Source organism: Crotalus tigris, unplaced genomic scaffold (assembly GCF_016545835.1).
Source record: "Crotalus tigris isolate CLP2741 ecotype Arizona unplaced genomic scaffold, ASM1654583v1 scf7180000018042.565515, whole genome shotgun sequence".
Classification (NCBI taxonomy): Eukaryota; Metazoa; Chordata; class Lepidosauria; order Squamata; family Viperidae; genus Crotalus; species Crotalus tigris.
This window is the reverse complement of record NW_024096791.1, coordinates 532,661-545,852: the sequence shown is the minus strand read 5'-3', so window position 1 is coordinate 545,852 and position 13,192 is coordinate 532,661. Positions and strand designations below refer to the sequence as shown.

The following is a 13,192-nucleotide window of genomic DNA, read 5'->3' as shown; positions in this document are numbered from 1 at the left end:
GAACTTCCAGGACCAAAGATTCTGATTATGTTATCTCTCTCTCACACACACACAAAAGGGCAAAAAATTCAATGGCATATTTCAGGAATAACTGCACAATAAGACTGATATCATATAAGGCTCTCAAGAGGTAGAAGAAAAAGTGTTGCTTTTCGTTGCCTACTCAAGAATACACATTTAAGCTACTGTAGGTGGCAAAGCTCACTTATGATGATCAAAAATGGAGTACATAAATCACAAAGTAGATTTGAAATGGAAAAACCATCTAGTCGTAAAATTTTAAGAAAGTATGTTGCTTCATTAGGAATATATAGATTAAAAGATCTAGCAAAACAAATTGATAGTTATGTGCCAGATGCACAGAAAGTATGAAGAGACACATATCTTATCTTTGTAACAAAAAGCAAACTTAGAACCACTGTTAGAATATGTCAAGTAAGTATTTACAATCAACCCAGGCTGCATTAGTACAACACAAACATGCTACCAGAGATGCAAACACAATAAAGCAGAAACATCTATTCTAGAACAGGGGTCCCCAAACCCCAGTCCATGGACTCGGACTGGTCCACAACATGCCAGAAACCAGGCCACGCAAACAAGAGAAGCCCCATCCGCGAGATGCAGGAAGCATGTGAAACCACGCCACCTCCAATTCATGGAAAAACCTCTCTCCACAGAACCGGTCCCTGGTGTCCAAAAGATTGGGGGACACTGTTCTAGAGAATTAGAGATACACTGAAGAAAGAAATGCAAAACATGCTAGAATTAAGTTTTGTTGAACTTTCATACGGTGAATTCAGTGAATATAATTATAGTGATTTCTCCTAAGTCAAATGGAAAGGTAAATTTCCACTGCATCAATGCAGTGGAATGTTACCAAGGATTTTCTGAATTAGATTATATCTTTGGTGTCAGAAAGAAGTTAAGCCAGAAGAGAAGAAGATGCAAATTATTTAATAGATGCAGCCTTCAACTACCAAGAAAAACTAAGATCATTATTGCCCTCGCAGTCTTAATCAACAAAGCTTAATGGACTCCTGAGTGTAAAGAAACTTCTTAAGAACTAAAAATTACTTTGTATAATCTTCCCATATATAAGAGTAACAGATTTCAGTCTTCTTTCTGCTTTGAACATAGATGCCTTTGATGTATAATTGAGAGTGATAACACAAAACTCTGAAAGAGGAAACACGTAATTCTTTATATTTCAGAAAAACGTTTATCAATAAAAAAATCAACTGAAGACTGGGAGTCTGAATGGGAGAAAATCTACTCAACACAAATGACCTTCAATGGAATTGAAGGGATGACAATCCAAGATGTTACAACATAGAGAAAAGCCAGCTGCTAACTTGACTGAGAGAAAATTGACACAGAACTCTGTAATCTCTTCCTTAACTCTTAATTTAGGAAATAGGTAGACTTAGAAATAGAGCAGGAAACACATAAATCAAATTCACCTCATGATCCTAAAATATGCAGGCTTAGATTTGTTTTTTGCTGTCTTCAATACAGGAAAAAACTATTCCTTGGCTGTTTAAAATTGCTAATCAAACAATGTTTGAAAATTCATGGAGTAATGCAGTGCAATTAGTTTGCTTGCCAACTAACGCTAAAAAAAAAACTGCTTATGCAACATAGTTTAATATGCTTCTTAATTAGAGGGGGGAAAAACACTGTCTGTTCAATGTGTCATCCCCAACTCCTAAAAATCCAAAAAACAGTCTTTGTCCTTGAAAAGTTGCTCAGATCTGATTTAGGACATGCGGATGTCCATTGTGTGGATGAGTGAATCTCATTTTGCTTTTCTGGCAGATTAAAAGTGATAGTCAGAAATCCTTGCTCATCTCCTGTAAATAAGCCAGAGATTCACTGGTAGAATGAGATATACATTCTGCCTATTCCATGTTTTCTTGTTGTCATCCTCAAGGATGAGCAATGTAGATCTTACTGAATCTTAATTTCCAACCCAAATCAGCATAATCATTGCTAATTGATGCTGTGAGGTATAATCTAGCAACAGATTGCTGACTTAGAGAAACTGCTTAAGAAAGAAACTGATGGAATTCAAGATAAATTAGTAAAAGCAAATTAATGTAATTTCTACATTAATTGCAGAATATAAATTCTAGGAATTCTATTCATAGAAATATGAATTCTATGCTAGGATATTTAATTTGCTGTTAAAATTTAAATAGATAAATAAGGATACTGCAAATGTTACTGCCTTCCAGAATGTGGCTAACACTCAGCCCTTCTTGCAGGTACAACGCAAAACTGAGAGTTGAGCCCAGCACATGTAGTTTTGCAATAGGAATGTAACAGTAATTTGATTGTGTGAAACGAATGAATGGTCATTAAGCAAGGACTACCTGTATGTTGTTGATCAGAGTTATGCTGCGTAAGGTAGGTGAGCATACATAGTTAATCAATCAATAAAGAAAGAATTATCCAGATTAATAAATCTGTGCCATACCTCCTTCATTGTTTCAATTCGTTTTGGAATTAATCTTCCTATTCTCAAAAGTAAAGCTTTCTATTTGGTAAAGGGTTATTATTCTTTCACCGTACAAATCTAGATTTCTTTTTAAAGATCATTTGTAATGAAATGTGTGGATGACTTTATGGGAAGAGGTGGAGAGATGCTGTCTAGGAAACAATCAGGCAACAGAGGCATAAATCCAGGGGCTTAGTGGTCAGAGAAAGAAACTTAGGAAGGACCTGCCCTGATGGATTAAGCAGTTAAAGGTGATAGTGGGAAGTTTGTACTTTCACTCTTGTAAGACTGATATCAGTCTTCCCAGGTAAACCTGACAGGAAACATGAACTAATAGTGAATTAATTCTACTTTATTATAATGCTATATTAATAGAAAGTACAAATTTCTGACCATCCATTGAAAAATATAATTGACTTCTATATCTTCAGAGATTTAACTCATGGTTTCTTTCTCCCATCCTTCCAAATGTACTCAGCGTGGCTTCTTTATATAAAGTTATCTCTGCTCTGGATACACCATTAAAATTTGTCAATCCCCTGCCCCAGTTTACCATTATTTTCAATAACGTTCATAGTTTTTCCCCAAAAGTTCATTAGTATTACTCATTCTCATGTAAAAGTATCTCACAGTCAAAATTGCCAGGTGATATGTATGTATCTATGTACATTCATAAAGGGAAAAAACAAATCAATACTTAAAATTCTTAGCAGTCACATTACATTGGACCCTAGCAATTACATTTCTTCAATGAATTTGTTACAAATCAGTATAAAATCCTACCAATAGGACTTCTCTAGTCCAGGGGTGTCAAACTGCCGGCCTGCAGGCCGGATGCATCATGGTGAAACTGTGCCCACCCCATTGCCAACAATGGAAAAAAAGTCATGATATGTTGCGACACATCACGTAATGTTGCGAGTCTGACACCCTTGTTCTAGTGGCTTTATTAGGGTTAACTATTCCTTTTTTCTAAAAAGCAAGGTTAAAAGCCACAAACAAGGCACACCCTCTATTCATTTTTAGAGCACTTCTAGAATGTCACCATACCAGTTGTATGTTCAAAATGATGAACATCTGCAGCTGGAATTCAGTTTAATAATAATAATAATAAACACCACATAAAGGTTTTAGGTTTGCAGCTGTCAAAAGGCAGTTCCCAACATTTGCCTATAATAAGGTATAACCTTTATCCCTGTGTGATTTGCTGATTCATATAAATTAGACAAAATTGCAACATCAGCCTGTATCTAGACCATCATGATTACTAGTTCTACTTCATGGCAGGGTCTCATTGCTTTTGCCTCAAGAGTTTCTGTGAAACATCTTTTCATGTGGCAACTGGGTGTGGAGAAAAATATTTGCCAATGCAATCACCCTAGCTGACCAAACAAAATCCAAAAACTGTCTGCTGTTTGGGGAAATGCCTCAAAGAAAACATTCAAAGAGCCTAAATTTAAAAATAGAAGTAATTTGCTCTAAGTTGCGAAGTTTCAGTAAACCTGAAACAGGTTTAATAAATATTAAACATTTCCAATTCAAGCATGAAAGAAGAGATGCCCAGAATTTTTATGAGCACATGCCTCCTTTTGTGCCAGTCAGATTCTAAAAAGCCAAATTAAAAAAAAGTTATACAAGCATCTAATGCAAATAATTATTGCATGTGTATTGCAGGACAAAAGCTTGTGCCTCATGCATTCCTACATTTGTGATGAAAGAAACCATTGTGTTTGGTCCATTTGCAGCCAAAACTGACTTCAAAGCTGATACTATCTTTCAATTAAGAGCCCAATGATTTAACTAAACACTCACCAATGTTCACTCAATGTAGAAAGTAATCCCACACCAGCAGCAAAGGCAACAGGGATGAAACCAGAGAATTAAAATGAAACAATAGAAGAAAATAATTTCTGGTGCTTTATTGCCATTTTTGTAACACACAGAGGAAAGTCAAACTTTTTAATATGTTGTTACTTTCTAAAAAGAGGGGGGGGGAGCCAAATGGATTTACCGTGTAGAGCTCATTCAGGACTTTCATCAGGTCTTCTTGGAGTTGCTGTCCAACTTCTTTACTCTGCAATGCAAAATGAACAACAGAAAGTTAGCTGGAAAAAAGATATGGTGGCTGCACGCATGTTACAACGTTCACAAATTAATTGCTGAGGGTGAAGTGTTTGTTCTCCGAGCTTGAGGGTTGGTTTCTGAACGTTTCATTATCAGGCTAGGTAACATCTTCAGCAGAGTCTCCTGAACTCAGCTGGAGATGTTATCTAGCCTGGTAACGAAACGTTTGGAAACCAACACAAAAGCTTGGAAAATGAGCCTTCATCCTCATCCGACACCTGAGCTACAGATATTCACCACTATTTTCAAATTGGCACAGACTATTATGCCCAAATTGAAGAAACATTTTTAATAAAGTGAAATGGGCTGTGTCCAAAACCAGCCAAATATCGGTACTGTTTTGGAAAAGGAAAGCAATCTTTTCTACAGAAAACAAACAGTTCAGTGTCTATTATTTGATAAACTTTTGCTTTATAGGTATTTATTATCAAAAAATCTAACTTTGAAGGAAACACATATGTATGTGATATTATAATACAAGGTTAATTCCAAACGCAAAGTTTTCACTATGTTTTGCAATAAAGCCAGTTTATCAACCCAACTAAGTAAAATAAAAAGTTTTATAAGATAAATGTTCTGATTACTCCATGGAGATACCCAATAGGCATTAGAATTCCATTGCCTTCTTCCAGAATGGTTTTCTATTTCACAATCTAGCTTATTCTTTTGAAATGTCCTAGTACATTCCCACCTGTGTGAGATCAGATAGGTAATTTAGGTGCTGTCATCATTTGTGCATCCATTCAAGCATCAAGCATCAAATTATGAATCAGTGTACATCAACACTTCATTTTGCAATAAAAGGAGATTACTTAATGAGGTGAAATCATACTATTTAAGCCAAAATGTGTCTGGTTCTACAGTCCTGCTCTGAGTGATACCAGAAAAAAAAAAGGTTTCAGTTAAACATGGGTGGAATTCACAATATGAAATCATTCCAGCAGTTAAAAATTTGGGCATGGTTTATATGTACTCTATGGATGCAGAGTTCTTGAACGAGAGTAGCCAGTATTGGGATCTGAAATCTATACTTTAAAAGGATACTTAGATTAGGGAAAGTGGTTTAGGTTAATGTAAGCATGCAGCCCTGGGGTTCCAGATTCCCTACTGTTATCCAGATTTGTTCCACCTGTTAGCAGTAACTCTTATCGAGGACAAAAGCATTTCATTCAAGGTTATGGGACTGACAAGGAACAAAATTAAATGTTTCTCCTGTTTTTGCTTTACATGAGAGAGAAAAACAGCTTGTGATAAATTACATTTTTTTCTGTGGCTCGATTAATACTCATAGAGACATTTTTAATTCTAAACTCTTCTGATTATGTCCATTAGAACCTGGAGAAGAAGTATTGCTTTTTTACAATCCTTGCTGAATGTACATTGTGCAGTTTATAAGACCTGCTACTTTGCCTTATTTTAGACTACAGTTTCATTGCCAAGATTCAACACAAAAGAAACCCCACCCAGTGTACTTCATATTCATACACAGTCAACTCTCAGCATGCCTTCCAAGACTCAGATGTGTCATTGTCTTCACTTCACAATACTGTCATCTATTTTTATCAGCAAACAATCATAATACAGTTATACTTGTACAAATACACAACATTCCATAGTTAGGAGAGCCTGGACTTCTGAACTACCATGTTAAATCCAGGGCATCATGACTCATGCATTTGTTCACTTTAGTAAGAATTATTAATATAATAAACTAATCAAATAAAATTCTTCCCAATATGGACTTTACATGGAATTTTTACATGGACTATAAAACAGACCTGCCTAAAATATATTTTAAGAACAATTTTTCAGCTTAATCAGGTATTAATAAACTATTCTTTACTTGCTTTAATTAGTCATATAATCCACACTCAGAACTGCTAAATAAAAGAATATCTTTATCCAATTTTTATAGCAGCAGCAATACATTACTAAAATCTATTCAGAACTTTCCTTCTACATAAAAAGCTAAAACCATGGACCGAGGCACGATAACTTCTGAAGCCTACATATTAAGCATGGAGATTTTTATTTATGAAATGCATAAACTACTTTAACCCAAGGGATTCTAAACTGTGAATAAGAGGAACAGCATTGCAGACAGTGCAGAATAGTACACTAAAGCACAATATAAAATCTAATAATAATAATATTTAGACCTAGTGAAGAATAGAAAAAAGAGACATGCAAGGCAAAGTATTACATGACTAGTATCATTAAAAAGTAGCAGGCAAATCAGATTACAAGACCCAGCAGTGGCTAAGAACAGGGAAGCTGAAGAAACAGAGGGACTAATTCTGGCTGCACAAGGCCAAGCATTAAAAACAAATGTGCACAAAGACAGCATTGAGAAGACAGCAACAGACAACAAATGCCGCCTCTGCAAATAAGCTGAAGAAAGAGTGGACCACCTAGTTAGCTGCTGCAGGATCAGTTAGTTGCTGCAAGATTACACAGACTGGCTACAAACGGAAGGCATGACAAAGTAATAACAATGGTGCATTGGAAGAGCTATAAGAAATGCCATTTGCCTGCAAGCAAGAATGGTGGGACCACAAAATAAAGTAATAGAAAATGAAGAAGCTAAAGTAGGACTGGGACCTTAGAATTTAAACAGACAAGCACCTGCTACATAATATAGTACTCCAGACTTAATGATAGGAAAGACAGAAAAGTCTGAACAGTGAATGTGGCACTACCTGGAGACAGCAGAATAGAAGAGAAATAACTGGGGAGGGGATCACAAAAATACAAAGACCCGAAAATAGAAGTAGAATGACTGTGGCAAAAGAAAGCAAAGACAGTAGCAATAGTAATAGGTGCCTTGAGTGTCATCCCAAAACATCTGGAATAGCACTTGAACATTACTGGCATTGACATAATCATCACAAGTCAATCGCAAAAGGCAGCTTTATTTGGACCATCATACATCCCTGGATAATACATCCAACAACATTTGTCTATCCCAGGTTCTTGGGAAGGACTTGTTAGGTTGCTAATAATATCAAATCCATCTAAACATCTGATTAACAAAGCAACAAACCATAATTCTAATTGCATCTGGAATCATTAGGCCTACAACAACCAGATCTTATAAGCAGACTGGAATTATATATTGTATTTCCACTGTAGTTACTGTTTCCATAATCTGTTCTTTGTGGAAGAAAAAATACAAATAAACTTTAGGTTCATATCTTCTCTTTTCATATGAATTCTAATACTCTGATTTTAGCTGTCTTTGACTTATTTGCAGCTGTCTGTTCACCTAATGATGCAAAGGTATATTATACACATGTACGCAGTGCACCAATGTGTACACATCATGCACGCACACACACACACACCCACACACACACACACACACACGGCTCTGATTGAACATTTTTTTACTATTCTGAAACAATGTTTTCACTTTCTAAAGCACAAAAGTAGTGGTATCAAAGACCAAGAGAAATCTCTTTATATTTATTGAATAGTTTATAATAGTTGCACAATGATGAAATCCCCACCATTGAATGAATGACACTAGGAAGACAATGAAACCAGTAAAAGAACAATTAATGCAAGCAGATGTTTCCTTTCCTCCTAACAACAGTTCTGAGAAGGGATGTAACATGCATTATCCCTGTTTATTTCAGCAGCCTGCTGAATTGAGTGTGACTTACTCCTTTAGTCCTAGTTCCCTATGGAAATTTGTATTGTGCTTTACAAAGGAGCATGAAACTTTATGTTGTTTAAAGTAAGAGACCTGTGAAAATCCAAAGCTTTACCTACACCAAACCACAATCCACAATCACTGAGTATAAAAGTCATCCAAGATTACTATACAGTACTGTGTAGAAGCCAGAACGTAGATCTCTGATTTACAGGATATTACATCTTATACATACATATACATATACATATACATATACATATACATATACATACATACATACATACATACATACATACATACATACATACATATATATATATATATATATATATATATAGCCACCTTAAAGCATGCCAGAAGGAAATTCTCTGCTATATTATAAAGGTATATTATAAAGATGTTTCCTGGATGAATCCCTGATTATGAAGACAAAGACAATTATTGACCATGTGAAATCTGGGGCTGGTCCTTAGAATATTATAATGGAGGGCAAATTAAGGCACGGGGGGATATTGGAATCAAAAGCAAAATAAGAAAATGTTAATGCCTACCACCCAGAAAAGAAATCCAGGAATAGGTTAATAACAATGAGCTCAACTGTAGACAAAAATATAAAAAAACAAATCCTATGGTATGGATTGTTAGAAAAGGGACTGAAAATAAACATGCAAAATTTTGTAATGATCACATCAAAGCAAAACAAAATACAACCATATAATTTTAAAAAGATTTTTAGAATTGGAAAGAGAGCAGATTAGATCAATCAGTACAAGTAAAGGTTTAAAACATTTTCAATATTTTTGTTTTAAGGAATTAAGCAGATGATAAAAGCAACAGAAATTTAAAATTTATGCAATTATGCATTTTGCAAATCTGGAATAGTTAGGTCATTCTACAAAAATGACTAGCATGAGACATAGATCAGGAAAAAAGAAAATACTTGACTCTACAATTCTGTTAATTTTTTGGAATTCATGGACTGTAAAATATGTTCTTGTTTATGGAGAACTGAATATTCAGCACACTGCAATGAAAAGTTGCTACAGCTAGCATGACTGCTGAGAGATCTGTTTTCCATAAACAAGAAATTAAAGCTATTTAATCATTAGATGACAAAGAAGGAAAAGGGGATGCTCAAAGAGGATATGGAGATTGCATAATGAACTCTTTGCCTAAGTCTGCTCTGACTTGTAACAACTAAAGCAAATGGAGGGGGACAACAGAAAACATTATAGGATATTTTCATAAAATACAAAGTTAACAAATCTCTGGATCCTGATGGCATCCACCCGAGAATTCTTAGGTTCTCAAATCAAAAACTGATGACCACTTAGCAAAAATATCTAATCGCTTAGGCATAATGTTAACAGACTGGAAAGGAAAATTTAGTTAAATCCAACATTTAATATATAAGGTCAGAAGTATTTTCTACTTGAAACTGACCTACTTAACAAGTTTTTAGGAAAATATATTACTCCACAGTACAGTCTAATAATTCTCTCCCAGAAGAATATAAATATTTCCTCCCAATAATCAACTCAGGAGTCTAAGTCTCTGGGAATGTATTGGAACAATTCTGTGAGCTACCTAAGAATGCTTTATCTTTTATATTTGTCAGTTACAAGTATTATACAGCATCCAAGACTCACAGAATGTTGACAATTAAATAGAATCAGATTTTTAAAATAATCCCTTTGGCAATAAACAGAATGTTATGTTTGTTGATGTTTTTCTGGGCTGAACATGCATTGCAACACTCACGTATAAACTAGAGCAGGGGTCCCCAACCCTCGGTCCGTGGACTGGCAATGGGCCACAGCATGCCAGCAACCAGGCCACACAAACAAGTCAAGCCCCATCCATGGGATGCAGGCAGCACATGAAACCACACCCCCTCTGGTCCGTGGAAAAATCTTTCTTCACAGAACCGGTCCCCAGTGCCCAAAAGGTTGGGGGCCTCCGAGCTAGAGCCTTGATTTTCTTTTTAAAAAGGAAATATTGGGTGGGGTGAGGGATGAATTTAAAGTATTAAAGATTTAAAGGCAGAGAGGTTTAAAGAATTTACCTGCTCAAGAGTCTTAAAATTATACTGGAATTGTGTACCTATTATAGATATAACATCTTCCTCTTTATACTAGCCAAGACATGTATGAAAGAAATTGGTCGAGGCTTTATAAATTAAAAGGGAAATACAAATGACAAACCAAGACAATGACCTAGATAGTTTTTCTTACTGAATTTACAAAAGAGGTTGTTAATGTATCAAAGAATTCTGCAATCAAATCCTGCAACAATATTTGAATGAATAAAGATTAAGACTATTAGAAGTAAAAGGAAGAAATATAAAATTGGTTTATCTGATCAAGGTTAAAACAAGATATGTTGTTACCTCTGTAACCCCTTCCAGACTTTCTGCTGACATCAAGACTAAAAACTGATACTTTAAGGATTTGTCTAATAGATAACTAATGGTATACAGAATGAAGAGATAATTGTTTGTAACCTTAGAGCAGTGATGGCGAACCTTTTAGAGACCAAGTGCCCAAACTGCAACGCAAAACCCACTTATTTATTGCCGGGTGCCAGGTGGGCGTGGCCCACTGTGTGAGCATGGCTGTGGTGGTCATGGCAGACTGGATGGGTGTGGCCAAGGTGGGCATGGTCACCTCAATGTTGCTCGTGGGGAGGGATGCCTGTGGGGGCCGGGCAGGGTTGGGGGAGATCCAGGGGGTCTCTGGCAGATGGGGCAGTGGGCAGGAGGCTTGTCCTGCAGAGTGAGGCAAGGCAAGGCGAGGAAGGGCGGGGGTGCCCTTGTCGCAGGGCAAGGTGAGGCAGGGGCTGAGGTGGCTGCTGCCTGACACCATCGGCCCCCACACACAGAGGCTAGCAAGCGCATGGGGGCCGACAGTGTCCGTCAGCAGCCACAGCCTGCCGGCCCATTGACCAGCGCACTCTGGGGCTCTGAATCCCGCCGCCAGCAGTTCAGAGAAGCCGCCTCTGAGCTGGACAGCCGGCTGACAGCTGAGGAGGTGATGCAGTGGGTCATGCCCAGGAAAAGGAGAGCATGTGAGGCCAGGAGAGATGGGATGGGGGGGAGGGTAACCAGCCATGCTGGGATGCATCTAGCCATGTGGGACCTTGGCGAGTTAGCGGATGGCTGGATGAAGAGGGACAGTTGCCATCTACGGGGCATGGCGCGCGTGCCCACAGAGAGGGCTCTGAGTGCCACCTCTGGCATGCGTGCCATAGGTTCGCTACCACTGCCTTAGAGGGTATGAAGAGTCATTAAATTTGTGAAATTGGATAGTAGTTCTTTATATATATTCTTTATATATTTATATATTTCTTTTTTCTTTCCTTATTATGTTTCTATCCTTGTCTCTTTTTTCTTGCACTTTTTACTTTTTCTATTCTCTTTTTCTTTCAGTTACATTTTACTATTATGATCAAAATTTTCAATAAAAATGATATACAACTAATCTTCATCTGACAACTGTTTACTTAGTAACTCTTAACGATTATAACAGACCCTCAAGTCAAATCAGTGCTTATTACAGTCAGAGATCAGAGACCAGATCAAGTTAAAGACACTTAAGGAATATCTAGAATATTCTAGAATAAAACAATAAAAGGTAAAATCAACATTAAAATCACAATTTGGCATCCCTTCTGTCACTTACACATAAACAAAACACAGCATGGCCAACTATACTATAATATCAATCTTTAAATAGTGAGACCCATAGTCATTAAATACTAAAATGCAAAAGAGTAGTAGTAGGGTTTGCTGAATTAATTTGTGTAAAATAGCTATGATGGATTAATCACGTGTTTCCGATTTGACTTGACTTGACTCTGAAAAAGGTACTTATAACCCAGATTCTCCTCAGGTTATATGATCAATATTTTGTTCAGTTATGCCTTGTTCAGATGCTTCAAAATGCCTTAACTCTTTAACTTTGCTTTTCTATTTTTTTTTCCAATCCAACAGAATATCACTTAGGAATTACATAAAGGGGTTCAGGACTGTCCATCTATTTGTCTATCAGCAAGATCATTTTCTAAAAACAAAATGTTTGCATAATTGGAGAAGCCAACAAAGAAAATTTGAGTTCAAAATTGGGCCAGATTTGGCTGGGGTTGTAGAGGGAAAAAAATAAATCCTCCAATGCATTCCTACAGTCTGGGAGATACTTGAATAGTGGTTGAGAATGCGGATGGCTGCTGTATTCCTAAGGCCCATTCCTCATGATACAAATGATACAGGGCAGAGCTGCTACAAATCTAAAAGCCATTCTCTTTATGTTCTCCATATCTTGTTTCTCTTCTCCCCCCCCCCGCCACCTTTCTTTCTATTTCTTAAATACTTAAAAGTCCTTCACTGTGCCAGACTTTTCTGTCTTCACACCAAAGTAGGCTTCCTTATTTGATATTACTATGGATTGAAAACTATGATTACACACCACTCCTAGTTATGGAAAATGAACAGTGCAGGTATATTTCTTTTAATTGCTGATCATTCTTAGGAGGTCAGACTGAATCATATCTACTCAGTGAAAATGTGGACACAATGCATGATCCATGGGGGGAGGGGGCAGAATTTCCTTACAGCACAATTTATCTCAGATTAATAATACTGAGGAACAGTGGAGGAAGAAAACATAATATAACTCTAAATATTTTTTCCTAATTGATCATCTATTTATAAAATTGACTACTTTTACTATCTTAACAAAAATAGTAATCCTGCTGTTTATTAATATGTATTTAACAAAAGTTACTCTCAGTCACACAAAGAAATGTGCAATAGTCAGTTCTTTTATGTGCAGTCATGAGGTTTATTTTATTTTAATTTATTTTGCTGTCATATAAGATTGATAACTCATCCAACCAATATAAAATTATCTTAT

At 36.4% G+C, this 13,192-nt stretch overlaps 1 protein-coding gene across 2 annotated transcripts in view; it reads right to left on the bottom strand.

Moving 5' to 3' along the window:
- LOC120309589 (SLIT-ROBO Rho GTPase-activating protein 2B) overlaps positions 1-13,192 on the bottom strand; it is a 112,091-nt gene that overhangs the window by 15,460 nt on the left and 83,439 nt on the right. For both annotated transcript variants that reach the window (XM_039346986.1, XM_039346987.1), the window contains exon 4: positions 4,512-4,574. In XM_039346986.1, coding sequence (XP_039202920.1) covers positions 4,512-4,574 — 63 coding nt within the window. The remainder of the gene's footprint in view (positions 1-4,511; positions 4,575-13,192) is intronic.